The sequence below is a fragment of the Antedon mediterranea genome, chromosome 2 (genome assembly GCF_964355755.1).
Source record: "Antedon mediterranea chromosome 2, ecAntMedi1.1, whole genome shotgun sequence".
Classification (NCBI taxonomy): Eukaryota; Metazoa; Echinodermata; class Crinoidea; order Comatulida; family Antedonidae; genus Antedon; species Antedon mediterranea.
This window is the reverse complement of record NC_092671.1, coordinates 35,710,476-35,732,743: the sequence shown is the minus strand read 5'-3', so window position 1 is coordinate 35,732,743 and position 22,268 is coordinate 35,710,476. Positions and strand designations below refer to the sequence as shown.

The 22,268-nt window shown below is 30.8% G+C and overlaps 1 protein-coding gene across 1 annotated transcript in view; it reads right to left on the bottom strand.

Annotated features, from left to right (window-relative positions):
* The window catches only part of LOC140040903 (DNA annealing helicase and endonuclease ZRANB3-like), a 76,900-nt gene that overhangs the window by 2,863 nt on the left and 51,769 nt on the right, over nucleotides 1-22,268 (bottom strand). The window contains exons 6-12 of the mRNA XM_072087174.1: nucleotides 12,411-12,482; nucleotides 9,880-10,014; nucleotides 7,206-7,391; nucleotides 6,627-6,698; nucleotides 5,938-6,117; nucleotides 2,238-2,393; nucleotides 102-1,502 (exon numbers count right to left, since the gene is read on the bottom strand). Coding sequence (XP_071943275.1) covers nucleotides 102-1,502; nucleotides 2,238-2,393; nucleotides 5,938-6,117; nucleotides 6,627-6,698; nucleotides 7,206-7,391; nucleotides 9,880-10,014; nucleotides 12,411-12,482 — 2,202 coding nt within the window. The remainder of the gene's footprint in view (nucleotides 1-101; nucleotides 1,503-2,237; nucleotides 2,394-5,937; nucleotides 6,118-6,626; nucleotides 6,699-7,205; nucleotides 7,392-9,879; nucleotides 10,015-12,410; nucleotides 12,483-22,268) is intronic.

The window sequence follows — 22,268 nt, the reverse complement described above, 5'->3', positions numbered from 1 at the left end:
CAGAAAACACCAATTGTAGTAAGTTTTAGGTATTCAAATCATCAGCAACTATAATCTCACATAGTATTTGAGACAGCAATGTATAAGAAACCTATACAAACCTCATTATATAAATAAATTCTGTTAGTATGTGGACTGACACGGTACTTAAAGAGGCGATGAGCTGTATTGGACTCATCTAGTTCATCTTTTACCTCAGGCAATGACTTAATCTCACAAGTTTCTTTCTTAGATGGAGCGATAAATGACCTTTCACTGTTTATAGAATTTGGTACATTTTTAATTTTATAGTCGGTGTTTGAAGATTGTTGTTTCTCATGGTTATTCGTCTTTGAATCAGGATAATTCCCTGGAATTGTTTTTAATGGTTTAGGGTTCCACGATTCCTGCAATAATTTACTTGTAGACTGTGAAGAAATATAAGATTTAACAGAACTTAAAAATGTTGAACTCTCAAATAATTGCTTCTCATTGTTCTCTGTCTTGGAATCAAAATTATTTTCTGAAATTTTCTTTGATGGTTTTGGATTCCAACAAGAATCACATTCATCAGATTGAGAGGCGAAGCCGCAATCACATGTCCACAATTCCTGCGATAATTTGGTTGAAGTCTGTGATGTAATCCAAGACTCAGCAGCTGCAATATCTTCTAGGATACTTGTGTCTGTTTCAGTTGGTTCACTATCAGGTGAATCTGTATTGAGATGATCACCAGTCTGATGATTACTCTCACCAGAAAAGCACTTCAGTGTGGAAGTGGTGGTGCTATTACGATCAATACATACAAGATCTTTATTTTGAGGCAATTGTTCACCTTCAAAAGTTGTTACATGATTTGCATACGGGGTAACAACTGAATTATCTACCACTTCCATTGAATTAGCAAAACTCTTCACTTTTCTTTTTATCCCACGTGATCTCTTTGTTGTTGAAAGAGAATTTTTTATTTTTGGTGGTACATAAAAATCTTCAAGATCATCATCACCAAAGTCGATATTGCCAAAGCTGAGTCTTTTTGAAAGTTTTTTAATTCGCATTTTCGGAGTTTGTTTCTTTGGAACTGGTTTAGCAGTGTTACACATCTCACAAAAAGGAAGATCTTTATGATTACGAAATGTACACAGAGAGCAGCTCCATGATGACACTGTACCAGATGTTTGGCATTTGTCAACAGAGGTTTTTTTAGAAGTATTATTAAATTTGTCTAGCTGTGTAACACTATCAGATTCCTGTAAATTGTTTGTACACTTTCGTTTATTAACAGGTTCATATTGGCTTGAAGAAACTGATTTTGATGAACTAGCAATGAATGTATCCTCGGAATCAGAATTTTCTAAGGTTTTACCAATTTCCATCAATTCAGCATTTACTAATGGTTGTTTGGCAAATTTCGGATCAGGTTTGGTTGTCGCTATATCCGACACAGACTTGACTCCTATATTTTTCTTTTTTGTTTCTCCTGGAGTAAAAAATGATCTAATATCTTGAGTTTTTTTTTCTTCCTAAAAAAATAGTATTTGTCAATGATTTTAAAAAACATAAATAACTTTACGAATGTTTAAGCAACAACAAGTCTATCATAGTATTGTATGAATTTGTTTTTGTGCATAAAGTGGAACGTCACAACAACTTCAACATATATTTATAATCTATTCTAATTGGAAATATCTCTGGCTTATCAAAGCTGTTGTAAATAGTAATATAAAATAATCTAGCAGATAAGTTAATGTGTTAGTGTGAATCCATCATAATCCCAAACACATAATTGAAATCCATAAATTAACATTTTCTTTGTCCTTATCACATTTTGTCGAAGTTCTGGTAAATGTGTGGGAAAGTTAATTAGTGACACAAAACAGATTTTTTGGCAAAGATCAGGTTAATCTTGCTAATTCGACTTTGTGATCAGATAGAAAGTATAATCAAAGATGTTTGTAAGTATTTATTAAGTAATGTTACTTAATCTTTAATGTTGTCAGAAAATGTTATTAGTAAGAATGGATTAAAGCAGGGATATTGATTTAATTAAAGTAACATGTTAGCAGTGATTAATTTAGATATAACCATAGTGGAATTAATTTAACTAGCTACTTCTAAAAGTGAAACTTCAAATTGTGTGGAACCAATTAAAGCACAGACCACACAGAACATGGTGTTTGCAGCTACTACCAAATATATAGACAAATGGCAAAAGAGCAAAAACACAACCAATGTAGTATTTGAAATTTAATAGTTACTTTAGAAAAGTAGCACTCATCATCGTCATTATCTTCCTCATCCTTGCTTGGAACCCACACTGTAGCAAAATTCAAAAATTCAATCTCGTCTTTGTCGCAAACACTTGCTTTAAGATGTTGAAGCTTTCCATTCAGAGCACTTGAAACTACATTTACCTATAATAATAATGTATAATAAAAAAAGTTACTGATTCTATAGAGTGGACAAATTAAATATAATTACTAAAAATAAATCACAAAATAAATGAGATTGAGAAATAAGGGATTGTGCTGCTCTGGATTGAACCCATGACTTTAAAAGGAATGAATAAATTACTAGGTTAGAGTGCCACTATCTATGCAATGAAAAGTCAGTACAAACCAATGATTGATTAGTAGACAAATTAAATAAAAACAGCAAAGTTGACTTTTGATAATAATTAATAAAATAGATCATAGCAGACAATGACCTTTATTGTGGGAATCAGAATCAAAGCGGCATCCATTATACAAAGATTCACAGAACAGAAGTAAGGATTAAGGATACGACGGCGCAATAATTGATTTTTTAATAACCTAGACTAACACAATGGTATAAAAGATGAGTCATTGTCCCATATGATTTATTGGGAATTTTAGGAATAACTGAGAAGCGAGAATATTCCCATCTGTTTAATTCTACAACAAATTATTATGAAAAGTGTAAAAATTACTAAATAATCAAATACCTAATCAAATAAGATTAAATAATATAAGTTTAACCCTAAAATGATGGTACTGCACATTTGTAGAACGAGAATCAATAATTGACCAAAAGAATAGCAAAAACATAGATACACAATTAATCTTTTAATATTCCTATCATTCTAGGGATAGAAATTACATACAGCCATTACAGACCAAGATGGATTTCTACACACAGAGGTGTTTGGGGAAAATAGTTAAGTTATTATCTACCATGATTATGTATAACAAATTATTAAAAGTTGTGGTAATTTTGTCAATCTTGTATTTTATTTCTTTATATATGCCCTTGTTAAAGTCAAGAGGTAATTTCCCGATTGATCGTAATCAAAACGGTACCGGGTATGGTCTACTAGCTTTTCTGCTCCCAACCAGTACATCCATTCATAGAAGCCTTGATGAAGTAAGCCTACCTGGTGGTGACCATAGAACGGTCCCGAGATAACGACTATACTTCAGCTTTAGTCGATAGAAGATTGAAATATTGTTAGAGATAGAGTATACGATGTTTGATTATGTGTAGATATGTGATTTGTTCTATTATCCAAATGATGTTCCACATATAGGAAATGAAGATAGTAGTTGGATGTAATGATTTTGTATATCAAATAATTATCCTAGACTGTATATTATGCGATAAATAATATTTTATATATATTTTATAAAATATTTATTGTTATGATTATAAAAATATATTTGTTAGTATAAATTAAAAATTTAAAAGTATAAAATATAGATATAAAGAAGAAAAGCAAGGAGATTATGGAGCGGCTATTCCTGAATATATAATAATAAGTATCGTATTAAGTTTAATTTATTAATTTTAGGCGATCTTGTCAAAGGTCAAGCGCCGATAGCCTGCCATGTTTCGATATTCAATATTGATTTTATTATCATTTTAGATTTGGCATTATTAGCCCATTGTACAATGGAAAAATATACAGCACCATCACAAAAGTAAAATCAACATAACATAAAGCATATCTGAACCATTTGAAAGTTTAGTTGTCGACTCAGGCAATCTATCTATTAAAACAAAATATGAAATTAAGCTCTAGAACGTAATTACCCACTATAACAATAAAGTCTATACATTCAGTTAATGTCTAAGATATGTGTCTGCAGTACTATATGTGACTGGAAATTAACCTCATAGTAAAATACACAAATGGTTTTAAATATTTATACAACTTTAAATATTTTGATAATCTGTAAAAATGCTGTCAAATAATATTATTTAAATATTGATCACATTTATATAATGTATTCATTTTAAGATGTGACACATGTAACATGAAACTTCATTAGGAACAGTGTGTACAAAAACAACTTTCAGTAAATTCTATGTTATGTGTTGGAAAATGTTTAAAGAGATATATTGGATTTCCAATTCGAGAAACTGTAATGGAATTGGCCCCATACTACCCTGAGAAGGTAATTCTGCAACATTTGAAACCTTTGAATCATTACTACAGAAGTTATCAATTGAAATATGGAACAGGTATATGGAACACGTTTACGACAGGTAAAAACCTGAATTTGAATTACCGCACACCACGAACAGAAAAGACAACAAGATCACAAAGACAATTGATAATAATGTTTTAATCTTCGATCATTTAAAAACCTTAAAAATGATGAAAATGTTCCATGCTTCATTTTTAGTCACCAGTTTTGCATAAAGATTAATATTCCTAATCTGACATTATTATTATATTAGTTATGGTATTTTTAAACTTGATTTACAACAAATTAAAAAATTTATAATATTAATTGTTATTATTTATTTGCTTTTAAACTAGAAGCATTTTCTTTTTATCTTCTTTTATCTTTTTTATTGATGAATTTAAAATGCCTGTGTATTATGAAATAAATATAATAAATGTTTATTGATATTATTAATGAAATTGATGAGAATAAGAAATTATCCTGCTCTGGATTGAACCAAAGACACCGAATAATAAGGAAAGCATAAATCACTAGGTTACTGTGCCACTATCAATGCATACTATGTAATGAAAAGTCAGTAATAGAATACAAAAAAAAAGTGATTGATTATCAAGCAATTGGAAATGATTAATGAACAATCATTTTCATTGGCAAAGTGTTTTCATGGAATAGCCGAAGGGGGAAGAGGTTAAAGGTAATTGTAAATCTTTTTCCAGTCATCTCAATTGGCGTTCTTCATGAAACTGACAACCGAAATGAGAAGAAACGACGACAATTTATCAGATGCAAATATAGAACAAATTGATGATATAGTCCTCCTTTCAATTTTATTCAGGAGAGTATATACATTTGTGTTGTCCTACATTATATTTTCTAACTACCTTTAAGAGATTACATAAGATTATGTATTTGTACGGATATAGAGTGTCTTCACATTATATTAGGCTACCTCCTGCCACACTGACAAATCTAAATGATCCCAACATGCAAAATTTAATCAGTATTTTTATCAATCCCTTACTACTTTCATTTGAGAATTGAATGTACTGTAGTTGTAGAAGGAACAGGAAGCTACCATAAATTCATTCAAACGCAAAATTTATTTAAACTCGTGAGCGAGTAAGTGGCCGAGCAGTTAAGACAGTAGAACCGTAATTACGTAGCCATAACATCTGTAAGGGTTCGAGGATCATTTGGTCCATAATTCTGGTGGTAGAACGAGTCTTCTTGGATAAGGACTATAAACCGTAGGTCCAGTGTACACATCTAGCTCATGTGCCCTTTAAAGAACCTTGTACATCTTTTGAGAAAAGAAGGGGGTTCCCCCGGTGTACTAGTCCCCACATACAGCCACTGTGCAATTGGGACTTGCTGTTTAAGAGGTGTATACCATCTGTTGGTCCCATCCTTCACTAATGTACATTTTAGTAAGAAGTGGAATAAATAAGAAAATAAATGTACAATCAAAGCTATACAAATTCCATACATTTTGTGAAATTTTAGCAACTACAGACTATTGTATGTATACCTTTCTGGACAATGCAGCCCACATCCACTCGTCAATAGAACCTTTAGCAATAAGATAGTGAACATGAATTGAATTGACCTGACCAATACGATGAGCTCGGTCCTCACACTGCTCAAGTACACCAGGCGTCCAGTGGAGTTCAGCAAACACTACGTCAGTAGCTGCAGTGAATGTTAGGCCCTGGTAAAAAAAAATTGTACATGTAAATGAATGACTCCAAAACAAGGTAAACCACCTATTTAACGATTCGAAAGATGTACAGGTTCTTTAAAGTGCATTATTATGATCATTTTGTTTGAACACTGGACCTACAGTACCTACACAGATTGGTTCTACCGCCAGAATCATGGAGCAAGTAAGCCTCGAATACTTGCCGTTACGATGGCAGTTCAAGTTCAAATTTATTGTCAAATACATAGTAATAGAAATTTTTATTCCAAGAATAAAAAACACCATAAAAATAAATACAAAAAAATAAAAAATTAAAAAAATACAATTTTAAAGATATGTAAAAACAGTAAAAGGTTAAATAAGGTTAAATAATGTTAAAAATTGGACTATGATTAAGTTAAGATTTAAAAATAAAGATCACTTTACTGCTTGGACTCTTACTAGTTTATATCATACTACACTCACAAATTAAAAATAGAAAAACCACTTTTAATAGTTAATAAAGTGTAGCATCCTACCACTCCTGCTGCCTGTATGCTTAGTACAGCAACCCGTGTTTGTTCTTCTTGTTGGAATTTCTTTACCAGGTGCTGAGAAAAAAAGGAACTTCAATTTAAAAAATCAAATTACATTTATATATAAAATTATTAACATTATTAATTTATTTATTAGGGCGTGTGGCTGTGAATGTTGAGTCCGAATCCAACTCTTGCTGCATTTCTTACATTCTTAAGCAAGATACTTTACTTATGTTTGCCTCTCTCCACCCAGGCGTATAAATAGGTACCCGGTTAGATCAAGACACAACTTTGTGCTGATTACTAGCTGCACTATGGGAGTATTAAATAATAACCGGGGTAATAATCCGAAGCTCTTAGAAGCAATTGTGCAATACCATATAAGAACGAATATTATTATTATTAATATTAAGATTCAAAATGTTTATTTGAATCATAACTGAGAACTCATTTTTTTGGGGTTATCTAATTGAGGTCATGAGTGAAGTTTATCTATGACAACGCATTACTCGGTTCATTTATTTCTGCATTTTCATTATCGTCGTACAAAACCCAACCTTTCATCTGATTTAACTTTACCATTCTGTCTAAACTGGGGACATCTCCATCGATGCGGATATACTGAACATCTTCCTTTTTCTCTCGATTATGTTTCATTATTGTCTGACAGATAGCTGTGAGGACATCTTTGTGGTGAGCAAAGACAAGAAACTTTAGACCTGGATTATCAAGCATCATCGAAATGTAATCACACACAGCTCCAATCTGGAAAATTCAATCAGTAATTTCTTTTTTAAGAAACTGAATTTTAAATATTAATTAAGCCCAGCTTCAATAATATAGAATCTAAATATATTACTACATTAAGACATTACATAATCTGGGAATAAAAATAAAATTCAAAATAATATTTTGAATTAAATTTTTATTTCCAAATAACAATTTAATATAAAAAAAATATATACAGACTTTTCAGTGTTACATTAATCATTGAAACACTCATCTTTAATATTAATGTATTTGAGTTCTGTTGAATTCATGTTTTTATATTTACACCTTGGCCAACTATATTATGCTGGTCTAACAAAACAAGAGAGAGTCGAATTTATCCATAAAAGCCCCAGACTTAATCTTCTTGAATTTCTCACAGAAAAAAATGTCATTGTAGAATAAATAATATACACACAGTAGAATTACCACATACAGCTTACAATATAGTTGGGTATATAGAAATATGTAAAACATATTTGGTTTAACTCTCAAAATATTAGTTTAAAATTTAGTATCATATGTATCACATTGTTATGTTTCTTTTCTAAAATATATCTACAGTTTATTATGATAAAGTGTCATTCATTTGCTAGGGTGTTGAATGGCAAACAAATAAATTAATGAGAAAATACAAATTCATATGAAAAACTATTGGGATTTTTTTGTATAGTACATTTGATTAATTAAGATTAGTAAAGACATTGATAGAATGTCTGAATCAGACAAGTTTAATCTCTGCTCTAGGAAACCAGATAACAGATATATCTTTCTGGGAAAATTAAAAAGGAATATAATATTCAAATATCTCGAAGCAGTAGTTTGGTTGAGAAGCATGATTGTTGTTTTATTTATAGAAACAGGGATCTAGTAGAAGATACAGTACTACTCGCTTACAACAACTAGACACTCATTCATGAACCAATACTTCAGACGCCATTGTAAAAACAATACAATCGTGGATCAAAACAGCTAAAAACCACTCTCTCTGATATAAAAGTACTAAAGCAACAAAATGTGTTTCAATTTTCCAGTTACCAAACCCAAATGTGCCATCAGCTTCCATGAATACAACAAATAAATATAAATAACTATATTAAGTGTAATATATAATGTAAAACATTTTAAATGAAAAAAAAAAGAAGAAAAAATCAGTTTTAAATTGATATATTATTCTTTCTTTTTTTGCTTTTATTTACCCAAAAATAAAGTATAAATATTGTAAACATAAATAAAAACATATTAAATCATAGGAAGGGCTAAACAAATAGTCACAACTAGTCAAGTTCAGCCGCTTGAAAAATAAAAAGTTAAATCAATAAGTTAAAAGACTTTTCTAAACTTAACACATAAACATTTTTTTTTTCTCAAATATATAATTCTCTTTGATTGATAGATTAGGGTATTTTTCAAGGAAAGTCATGGATCTGCCAGAGTTTAATGTTATCAGGACTTATTATATACATATATACAAAATTTACACTATTATACAAGTTTAAAAGGTCCCCTTGATAGCATTATCTGCTTTCCTGATACACATTTAAGTACATTAAAAAGGAACTATTCACTTTGGCTAATTCCAAAAACTAGTAAATCATTTAAAAAAGCCTGCACCTAGAGCGATTTAACGATCAACTTGTCACATTTTGTAAAGGCGTTAGTCTTTTTAAATGCATTTCAAATCCTGGTGTTTGTGTACTCTCTCAATCACACATTATACATGGACACTATGCATAGTGTATAATCCACTATAAATCCTTGTTATTTTTTAAAGTACATCTATAATGTTTTTATGATTCTAACACCTTCATATCTCACGTCATGTTTTTAACCTTTGTTCCTCTTACGTTCATAAACTAAAACTAAATGGTAATAAGCACCATTAAATTGTCTTACACTCAGGTAATTTGCAACCTTTTTCAAAAATTAATTCTTCCAAAATTTCAATAGCCAAAAATAATAACATTAATCATAATTTCTCATTCATTTTTGTAGTATTTTTAAATTGTTTTCAATTTCATAAAAAATTTCTTAAATGTTACACATTCTAGCTACAACGTCTATTCTTTTATTTTTGTTTTATTTTAATTTTATTTTATTTTATTTTTATTTTTTATTTAGAACATATTATATACAGAATAAAAATATCAGGTATATTGCACCTGTTTTACATATGATCCTGTTTTTTGAGCAATAGATTAAAAACATTCATAAAATACATTAAAAAAACTTACAATGAACACCACAATACAAAGACAGACAATATATATGTATTAATTCATAGAAATTAACAAACTTCAAACTGTGTTTGAAAAAGTTGATGAGACAACCATCAATTCTTATTGGAATTTCGTCAGAGTTAATACAGTGTGTATCGCTAACGAGGCATTGACATAGTTGCAATTACATTTCTTGATTAATTTAATTTATGACATTGTGCATTAGATAAAGCTGTTAATATAGAAGTAAACCATATCCCCATTACCTTAGTCCGTCCTGTTTGTATGTACAGCTGAGAAATCAACTTTCTGATCTCGAAAGTGGTGTTTGACCGTGTGCGATCATCTGCGACGTCATCGTTAATCAACGAATGCAGATCCTTCCAATGCTTTTCCAAATCCTACAAAATGAGTTGGAGATTTAGTACATCGTTGTCTTGACAATTCATATCTGAAAAGCATTGTGGTTTAGAGTGCTGGAGACTTAAAGTAATATTTGGAATTAAACTTTGAAAATAACCTTTAGTCAAATTTATGAGAAAATAAGTAAAAATAATGACACAATGTTGTTTGAACGATGTGGAACAACATGTTTGTGGTATACACTATGTGTTTATAGTCAGAGACACAAAAAGAGAGAAAATACTGACGGACTTCTGGGGGGATATGATGAAAAATAAAGTGAACATAAATGCTATGTTAGGGTAGGACACGATAGAAGTTTAGATGACTTATGAATGCTTTTAGTCCTGTGAGCATTTATGTGTGTTTCTAAAGCCTGGTTTCCATAAAATCGCTACACCGTTTCCATTGAAATCGCTACACGCGCAGATGTTGCGACGCGCATCGGGGAGGTCTCCCCGATTCATCGCAGACAAATCGGCAAAGTTCAACCATGTTCAACTTTGCCGATTTTGTCAGCGATGAATCGTATATGCATGTACCAAAGAATATTTAGCGTTCGCGTACTAGATCCCCGATAAATTCTAGCGTTTCCATAGAATCACTACGCTCTGTCGGCGACACCGTGTAGCAATTTTATGGAAACCAGGCTTAACAAATATTCCTTATATAAACATAGAATTATCCAAAAATAATAAAGTTAAATAATAATGAAAATATATATAATAGAATATAAGTTGTTGATATAAAGTTTGCGGTACACCACGTATATTAGTTCTGAAAAGAACTGTTGAGTTTCTCGACGTTTCGTTCAATATGCTTTGATCGTCCTCAGGTCGAGTGAAAATGCAGAAAGTCCAGGAAAGTTGGAATATAAGTGGGAAGGGTCAACATATAAATTATTTTCTATCTTAAATTAAAATAACATTATTTTGAATTACATGTTTAAATTACATGTTACATTAAATATCAGAAGGCAGCTATTTAAATCTTAAGATATGATAATTTGAAACCAGTACGGAGAACAGCAATTATTTGTTAAGACTGGATCAGACAATTCTTTATTGAAATCTCGACCCAAATAATCTTGGAAAATGTTTGTCGGTGTGGTATCTTGTATCGATGTGACCCACTTTATTAAACATAGTCTTTGATGTTGGTGTTGTTGTTGATACTGGTAATTTATTATATATTATACTGCCCTCTTCAGTTCACACTAATTTGTGTCGACATACTTGCGGTATTCAACCAAGCGACCACAGATGAGGACAAACAGAAACATATATTGTTTTATTCGCACCTACTGTAAGTGTATTCTTGTCATTTGATTGGTTGATTTTGTATCATGTGCTGTGCATTATTTTTTTCTGCCAAGATCAAATGGAACTTTTTGTCTTTGTGCTCACCATGTGCTGCTGTGCATTGTTTTTCTCCCATTTTGTTGGCATTAGTTTAGTTTATTTTTTTTTATACTGGGTGACCTCTTCAGTCAAAGACTGGTCTCCCAGAGAGCCCAGTTAGTGATCAGTGGCTGTGATGTACTAATACACCAGGGTAACCCCCTACTCGTCTCAAAAGATTTACTAGGTTCTTTAACACTGGACCTACTGTACACTTTATAGTCCTTATCCGAGAAGACTCGTTCTACCACCAGAACCATGGAGTGAGTGAGCTTCGAACCCCTGCCGATATTATAGCTACATAATTATGGTTATGGCTGCTCGGCCACTCACCCACTTACTACTGCAGTAAACTTGCAGTAAAATTGTTATCGCTCTTGGCTAGTGAATGATGCACATTCGAATACCAAATTGTAGATTGATTTATAATTGCTCTGATCATCAGTGGCTAAAATTCAAAAACCACTTTTTCAACAGTTTTATGCAAGATGGAAGCAGTGGATTCATTGAATAAAATCTGGAAATCCTGACTGTTTCGTTGTTCACTTTCAACTCATAAAAACATTTCATTCATTATTTGTATTCCTTGCTTTCCTACTCACAAGCTAGAGCTGCATTTTTTTCTATTCCTTTTTTTTAATTACCAAATTCCTTATTATTATATATTATATATTATATATAGTATTTTCATAAAGCATAGAGGATATATGCATATAAATAATAGACCACATTCATATAAGATTTATAATGCATTGGGATTTTAGTACCAATACATGATTAATAGCTTTAACTGAACAATTATTCACAATAAAACAAAGGCTGAAAATCCAACCAATATCATAGCGTGGATTTGCAGGTGTCTGCTATTGAGAAAAAAACTTGTGGTGTTGAATTGTGGACTCCATCTTGTATGCGTCTGCTCGATGATGATTTATAGTATAAGTAAGATTATGAAATGTTAATTAAAATGTCATTGATATAAGTTATCCATGTACCTGTCTCTGATCAGAGTCTGCAAGATCAAATGGAACTTTTTGTCTTTGCTTCGGTGGTAGTTGATGCAGAACCTAAGAGAGAGAGAAAATGTTTTAAAAATTATACTAATTATTTAAAAAATTGTATACAATTTGTAACTAAATGTAACATTATCACCTGTTGGTGAAACAAAAAAATGGTAGAATATGTAGAATTACAAGGTCAAGTGGCTCCCAATTATACAGTATATTTAAACTTACAATTATTAAATGTTCTTCTTTTTTTTAAATTGGACCTCAAATTTGGTAGTGAAAAGGTATTGGTCATGTGTATGAATTTGTGGTGGATCAAAAACACCAAATTAATCATAATTTGAACACTAAATTTTCACTAAGTATTGCTTGATAGGGGACACTATATGTACTCAATTCAATTCAATTCAACTTTATTTCAGACAAACTGTCCATATGAAACACATAAAGTTTACAAAAACAACACATTATATGGCTATACTGATACTAGTTAACACACGTAAAAGTATACATGAGATTAAATATACAAAAGTTCTGTCCATTTTCTATGCAACTTTGAATCTTTTAGAATACGAGAAAAAACACATGTAATTAAAGTATTACAGCTTTTTTCAATTTTTGTTTTGAAACAAAAAATTGATTTCCGAATGTACTCATAGAAGGAGGGAACATGGTTATCAACAAACATAGCACTAGCACTACAGCTCCTTGAGCGTCTTAAAATCTTTCTAAGTGCGTTATTATAACAGACCTGTAATGACTTTATAGTTTTTATATTAAAATCGCACCATAAGGCCGCACAATACATACTAATACAGTATGACTTAAACAAAGTAATCTTAACATCTGTTGAGCATTTACTAAATTTTCTACAAAGAGAGTTACCTCTAATACATACTGATCGATATTGCCTTTTAATATCCAGTTCGTCCCTAGTATCATTGCTGATAACACAACCAAGGTAGGTAGTGGATTGAACGTAATTTAGTTCTTTACCACATAGAACAGTAACATAATTACCATTCAGTTTTCTTTTCCTAGGGCAAAAACACATGATTTTTTTGAATTATATAATACATCAAAGTCATTAGCAAAATCCTCACATATGTTAACCATCTTTTGGAGGGCATCTAAAGAGGGCGCAAGTAACACCATGTCATCTGCATAACTTAAGTTGTTGAACTTTGTATTATTGAGCTCACAACCAAAATTACAATCACTAAGCATACTGTTTAAATTGTCAATGTAAACATTATATAACAGAGGAGACATAACACCACCCTGTCTAACGCCATTGGTAACTTTAAAACCTGAAGACATAGAGTTACCCCATCTAACAAAAAATCGTTGATTCTCATACCAAGATTTTAGAAGTCTAATAGCAATAATGTTTGTTTCTCTCATAATTAATTGCCTGTACAGTGACCAGTGATTGACTCGGTCGAACGCTTTACTCGCGTCAAGAAAACAAGTAAATACGGGGCTCCAATTCCTATTATAGTAATCCACTATCTGCTTAAAAACAAAGATACAAGTATCCGTGGAGTGTTGACTTTTAAAAGCAAACTGGTGATCCCCTGACTTAAGGGTATCTCCACAATAATTGATTAACAATGTTTCAAATATCTTAGATACAACAGAAGCAAGAGCTATACAGTAGGCCTATAATTATCCATACTCGTAATGTCACCAGATTTACTCTTAATTATAGGCACCAGTACAACTCGTACCATTTCATCAGTGACATGGCCGTGGATACACATAGCATTAAAACATAAACTAAGTAAAGTAATAACATGTTTTGAAGCATACTTCAAATGCTCTGCACTAAGCCCGTCAAACCCAGGGGATTTACCACTATTGAGCTTATTTATACTATACAATATATTACTATCAGTACAAATTTTATCATCAAAAGCAGATACATTAATTTCATTAAGATGTCTTTCAACATAAATTCTATGAGTATCATTGTTAACACAATTGAAAAGCTTCTCATAATGATCAGCCCATGTTTTACATATATTATTATCCCCTCTAACATCATTAATAATGTTAGATGAACCAGAAGATGAGTTGTTCATACGCTTTACGTTATTCCAAAAACTGTTAAAATCGTTATTAATATAAGAGTTCGCAATCTTATCAGCTCGAAGTTGCTCTTCATTCTGTCTGCAGTTCCGAAGAGCCAGTTTAAAACGAGATCTAGCAACTTTCATGGTATCAAATAAAGGACCATGTCTAGGTTTCCCATTAAATTTCCACAACAAGAAAGCTTCCCTAGCTATATCATTAAGTTCTGTTAATTATGTATAAGTTCTGTTAAATAATGGCACAACTGAATAAATGAGTTGTATTAGAATGTAAATACATTTATGAGCTTCTTATGGTGTGTTTTATTCGTACGCTGAAAGGAATATAGCTATAGGTTAATGACCACGCTGGCTGGTCATTTGACAAGAGCTGAGTGACTAGAACATGATTGAATGTTTAAAGGGAAATTCAGGTAGTGCTTGAATTATTTCTATTGTTTAGAATATAAGATAGTGTAACAAAATATAAAATAAGAATTTGCAACCATACAGTATATTGATATGATGATACCACACTCAAGTAGTAAATAAAATAATCCATTAAAGTGGTATAGAATTAATTAATGGAAATTTCACCAAAATTGAAGAAATTTCATAAATGTATACTTAAATTTTGGCAAACTGTATTTACTATTAATTGTCTTTATCTAAAAATAATTTAAATTAAAAAGTTAATCGAATGCATACTATTTGGGTATTGGATATATTACACATTTTGCCGGCTTAACAATTATAAGTCATCATGGTACCGCTTGTAAAGAGAAATAGTTTTGAATTAAACAAAAGTTATGTTACTTTTTCCTATTATTTACCATTACTATTATGTCTTGTGGCACCAAGTCACAATTGATTATATAATGTAACTAAGAATAAAAGTCTCAACCCGAAAGTAAACCCTTTAAGTGTTGTACATCACTGATTAAGAAATGAATACTGAGACTGACACTGAAATTAAACAAGTCATAAACAGATAGTAACAAAGTTTACAAATAGTGGCAAGTCCATCTAAACTTGTAATGACCAAACATAAATTTACTGGTCATTAAGTAGTAGCTCAATTATTTATAATTAATGAGTTTCTGCTGCAGAGACATGAACCCGTTAATTTGTGAAAATAAAATAGTTATATTCTCTAGCCAGCAGAAGCAGGTCTAAATTAACAATGGTTACTTCTTGAAATACTCTTTTTTGTTTCTCTTTTGTGGCATGAACCACCACTATTATTATTTCATACCATAATTAAATACATTACAAATAATCAGTAATATTGTCTTTTAGCTAAACATCTTCATATGTCATTTCTTTAATCATATTGCTTTCCCCCTTTTTTCATTCTGCCCAAAAACAAAAAAAAATATATCAGTAATCTTTGTAAATTAGTTTTTCACATTTTGTTTCCAATATCATCCTCCTGTATTCATGGTTTTCTTATATTTGAATGATTTTTTCTACAACATTTGTTTTACTATTTTTGTAAGACCAATAGTGAAAAGATCTTGTTCATTATATAAGGTATTTCTTGGTATTTTATATTTCGCAAAGAATCCGAGTTTAACAGTTTAAAGAATAATTGATGTATCAATATGTGTGACATTAGAGAGTGGCGATTGATTAAATGCCATATATTCACATTGTTAGTTGTCATTTTACTATCTAATTATTAGAATTATTTTAATGATTAAAAAAGTATTTTTTTCAAGACAAAATAATAATAATAATATATTACTAAAAAAACTTGAATGAACTATGTCCCTGTTAAAAAGTAGGTTTGTGTTTGAAAAAACATGCTATACTTGCAATGAATAAAAAAACAACACAATGGTTGCTTAAATTTACCGACAATTGTTAATTAAAAGAAAAACAGTAAACGCGGCCGGCATTTCAAATGTTTCATGTCGATCATAAATCAAATTTGTGACAATTTTCCCTCAGGACATATTAAATCATACCTAAGTGATACCTGTATAGGTAAATCATCCACAAGACAAAGTAATAAATAAATAACCTCATAAAACATCTATGATGAAGGTAAAGTTATGAGAGTGCTAATTAATGTATCATCTTAAACAATTCTCCTGATAGCACAACAAGACACTCTAAATGTTATCTTATTTACACTGCGTTAAGATGAAAGCATATCATCAGAAAATGTAAATCTATATATCAATACAAAAGTGTATTCGCAATTTCATTTTTTAAGAGGTGATCTCAGCGGATTTACCATAATTCACTTATTATTATGCAAAAAAATAAGGTCATGTTACATCGCTATAAAAACTCTCGATATCTTTTTAGCGCCTCAGAATGCTATTAAGTTTAAAATCTATATTTAGGAGAAATCACTAACAACTATCTCGGGATTCACAGTTTTACGGTGAATATTTTCGTATTTCCTTTGGGTATCATTTTATGTATTAATGAACATTAAACATTTAAAAATATCATTGTGGGTGTGCTAAATACAGGTTTGTATACAATTTATAAGTAATGAAATACTGCAAACATTTGACCAATCTCGCACATACTACTATAGTAGTGTGAAGTGTACTAAAACGTAATTTACACTATGTCTAGCCTTCCACAGTAAACAATGCAGTTTGTATGAACTACAAATGCCTTGATGTAGTGAGCTTTGTGTATCCATGGAAATGAAACAACAAAAAGAGTCATAAATAAAAATAAGCTCATGAACCCAGTGCATCTTTCGGAAGAGTAGGAGGTTTACTGATCAGTCCCTTTTATAGACAGATGAATGAGTGTTTGGTGGCAGACAGACAGTGTTTGGTGGCAGACAGAAAAGTGTTTGGTGGCACGCAGACAAGTGTTTGGTGGCAGACAGACAAGTGTTTGGTGGCAGCCTGACAAGGAATTAATACATTCCAAAAGTTGGTACGTTTTAAAAATAAAAATAGATATTGGACAATTTTAATTGTTCATTTAGAAATGAACAATACAAGTATTACTAAAAAACTAAAGTACAGAATCAGAAAAAACAAAATCCAATTTCTGGATTAATTGAATACTGTGTAATTTGTAAGAAGTATTTATATTTTGCTTATCAGATGAAAGGTTAAATACCAGAAAGCTAAAATGAGAAAATCAGTTGTGAAGTTAAGCCACAACTAATTTCAGTACAGGTTTCTTTTTATCTTAATTTGTTTTCAAAGAGAATTCTTAACAAATGCATGCTCTTTCGCAAATAGTGTAAACATTTTAGCATCGGAATAAAGGCAAAACGTAAAAGCTATAAATTTTCACTGGCTTACAAGTGTTTACAGCCGGCTAATCGTAAAGTGGTCGTAGAAAACAGATTTCTAACAATGACACTTCAGGGGACCATACGCTCCATCTCAATTACGTCTTTTGAAAAGAATCTCATTTGTAATAGTTAAATTTGTCTACTTTTAACAAGAAGACCAATTTAGAAACTTTAGAATGCTAAAAAAGGAAACATTTTTTTAAAATGTATCAATAGTTTTTTTCAGATATGATATTTCATATTTAAAGTTATGTTTGGACTAGATGAGTCCAATAAAGCTCATCTCCTTTAAGTAGTACTATGTCAGTCCACATTGGGTAAGAACTGAACATCAATTGAATTGGCAAAACTTGTTCTTTTTATTTTGCCTTTACATAATCTTCTTATTTTTGGTGGTACTGTTCATTGTTTTTTATTCAAGGTATATTTATTTAATCAAATAAATCATACAGGCAGCCAAATGCTGAAATGAGTATAATTTTACAGATATAAAAACTTAAAAATACATGTAACATCTAGAAAAACCATTATAAAAACTACAATGTTTGTAAAATTTGCATTCAACGCCTGACAAGTTTTATCATGTACTGTATAATGTATTAAATCATTACATCATCAATCCTTTTAGCAAAACCAAACAAATTAATGATCAATATAAATAGTATTTTTTTATTTTTACATTTTAAAATGAAAATATTTATTCCATCTTCTAATTATTAATTGGAAAATAAAATCAATGAAAAGATTAATTTGTATAAATTTAATTGAAATATTGAAACCATAGCTGAGTAATCGTAAAAGAAATAAAATGTTGAACTTATGACCATGGACGTTTCTATCAAAATGTCATTAAGCTCGTTACACACTATTAAAGCCATAAAACGCATCACACTAAACGTGAGAAAAAATTATAAGGAATTGATCAAAACATATCTAAATGTTGCGCACTCATTTTTCACGAATTTAAAAGAAGAATGTGCTCTTGACTTGAATGTGATGTTTATGTGTTTTATGTCAAGAATATCTAGGACATTTAAAAATGTTTTAAATGTTTGTAGATCATTCTGGTGCAGATGATAATTTAAAATTCTGAAAAGTTGTACTGAAACAAAATTTATATTTCTTATTATTTCACAATCCAAAAGAGACGTGTTCTATTAAACAGATAAACAAAATGAAAGCTGGTACCAATTACATAAAACAATCAAAATCACTACAGCATCAATATGCCTCCAAAGTATCAGTAACATATTCATAACATTATATTATTCAGAAGGTACATTTAAATATGTAAGGGGGTAAGGTATTTGTTTTCAAGCATAAATTAAGGTTACATTTTTGTATAAATAAAGGTTACATTTTTTATAGATAAGGTTAAAGAGATCATGTGCAATATTAGAATGAACTCACATACTATGCAAGATTTACTAGACAAATAAAAACCACTCTCATGATTTTATCTATAGGCCTATCTGTACTAAAGATTTTGATGTACACCATATATACATGGCTGCAGTCGTGTGCTCAAGTTAGACCAACGACCGACCGACATAGTGAGCTGTAGAGTCGCGTTGCATGCAACAAAAACCAATGGTGTGGTTTGACTGAATAGAATAAAACAAATCAGCAAAAAGAAAACACTATTCATTTTGTTTGTTCAAATTATGAAAAAAAAGAAAAAAAAAGGTATTAATTAACATATTTTTGTTTGACATAGTTTTACATTTAAAAGCATCACATTCAAACATTTCGAGGTCTTCTACTTCATCGTGTCAAAAAGAAAAATAGTAAAGGTAATGGTGTGCAAACTTTAACGAGTGTAGCATGATATAAAACCTGATGGTGCATACATTGTACTACATAGTAGGTGAAAGGCTATTTTAACGACAGATATTGATACATAGCATCAATTTACGATCTAGTCACGTGTGGAGTATTTTGTATTTAATGTACCATTGCCATAGTCGCCAGTAGCATTTCTGTAATACATGCTTGTTTTTGTATGATATATAGTAATATATACTATTAGTATTAGGCATAACTATCATCAGAAATATTAATTTTAACAGGGCATGTTGCAATGGCAAATATATGATTTAATTATAAAACTCATAAATCAGAAATTTATAGTTGAAGTTCAAACAAAGGTTTATTTGGTTATTGTAAAACTAAAGACATTTTAATAATAATTACTAGAACTGCCGATCCAATCTGCCCTACTAGGAATTCGCACTAGAAATGCTAAAAAGAAACAACTGGATATTACAGGGTTGGAAGATCTTGCTTAAAGCTCTGTCTACACGATGAAACTAGTTTGACAAAAAAAGTGTGATGTGCCCAAAATGGTAGTTATATGCCCAAATATGGTAGTGATGTGCCCAAATATGGTAGTGATATGCCCAAATATGGTAGTGGTATGACATAATGTCCATATTTGGGCATATCACATGTTTTTGTCAAATAGTGTAGACAGATCTTAAGATCATGAATTCATCAGAAATCTCATGCAGAAAGGGCATGCATTTGAAAAAAAAAAGAAAAGGATGAGTGCATATGACCTATGACCTATGACACAGTAGAGTATAGAAATATTGACCTACAGAACAAGGGTATGTGTAAACATGTAGTCATGCTATAACATGTAGTATAATGTAAGTAAATGATGTAATAGGTACTTTAAAAAACAGTAAATAGACAATCAAGTACGGCATTAACAACATTTACTTAGTAGGCCGATGGCACATTGTACAACTTGCTTATAATTAACCTTTGGAATGTCTAACCTAATGTTAAATATCCATCAGGCAATTTTAAATGTCTAACCTAATGTTAAATATCCATCAGGCAATTAGTTCGCTAAAGTCATTTGACAACAGAAATAGCCTGTTATCTAACTTTGCCACTTTTTGTTATAGCCAACTACCAACAAATCATCATAGACACAAATACACAAGTAGAAATAAAATTTGATTTTTTTTTTTCAGGAGATTGATTCTTCCTTTTCATAAAAACAGAGAAGAACTGAAAATATGAATGAATGTTTACATACAGTATTGCAAATATGGAATATGCTACCTTGTTCCAAATAACATTCAGAAAATGTAACTGTACAATAAACTAGACATTAGAAGTCAATGCGATACATATGAAATTACTGTGCAACCGGTAATTTAATACATTTGTGTTTTAATGTTTCTATAATATCAAGCCTGCAGCTACAGTATAGAAAAGTCTAACATTTGCAAAATATATTTAATACACTGTATATTAATACTATCCTACATACTTAACCTCATTGACTTTAGTGTTAAATGCAAAAATGGCCTAGATTATCACAAAATATTAATAAAAAATTGCTCTTGATATCCACTTTACTGGGGAGAAAATGCATGCATTGACTTTTATATTAAAAGGGTTGCCCTACATCTACATAGTACATGAATGTTGAATAGTACATTAATCTAATTTTGAAAATCTGAAATCAGTCTTAAAAGGCACAATATTTCTAGTTTACAAAAGGGATTGATTGGTTGCAAGCTATCTTCAGATTTGTTATTATGACGGTAATTTCTATATATAGGAATACTTAATGGATAGGTATTACAATAGGTACTTCTATATTTCCCTACGGACAATGTATTTATAGAACATAGTTTTACATAAACTAGCAAATTCACTTAGAAACTGGGAAATGATACACAAAGAAACGACAACAAAATAATGTTCATTTGTGCAATCTTCCATCGCAGGGTTTATAAACGCATAACCCATTTAAGTCAGTTTTCAACCAGGCAGATTTATTCACGTTAATTGATATTCACATTTCAATCGCTTTGTGCGACGGAAATTCAACGGTAGGAGAATTGTTTTGAATAAAGTGTAACATAAAACTGGTCTGTAAAAATTGGAAGAAAAATTTTTAATTAAAGAGAGAGACTATTTTTTGGTGTGTATTATCATTAAAACACATCACACCTCTTTTCACACATGAAACCGCATTACTGGAACTTGTATCTTTATGCCAAGCTATAAACTCTACCCAAGATTTTGTGCGACACAAAAATGGTGTCAACGTATCAATTAATTTTGTAATGCCAAGCACACATCATCTTTCGATTTATGTCACTGGAGAACAAAGTGTTAATACTCTACATGTAGTAAATTATATCCTAATACACTTATACACCCTGGTAGCATGAATATGTGTTTGCTTAATTAAAGAATTTGCTTAGAAGAAGCTGAGATTAACACCTTTGTGACATGTTAATGTGTCATAGTGATTGAGACTGGACTTGATACTAAATCATTTATTAGCTCTTGTCAAGATATCGAGAATCTGAATGACTTAGCGGTGGCCTTATTATATAGACACGTGATAGCGACACGTGTTAGCAAATATAATATGACACATCGTGCTACATCGTATCGTCAAAGAATATTGAAGAGATAAATTTTCAGTTTTAATAGTCATCCTAGTATAGTATTGGGTAGCAG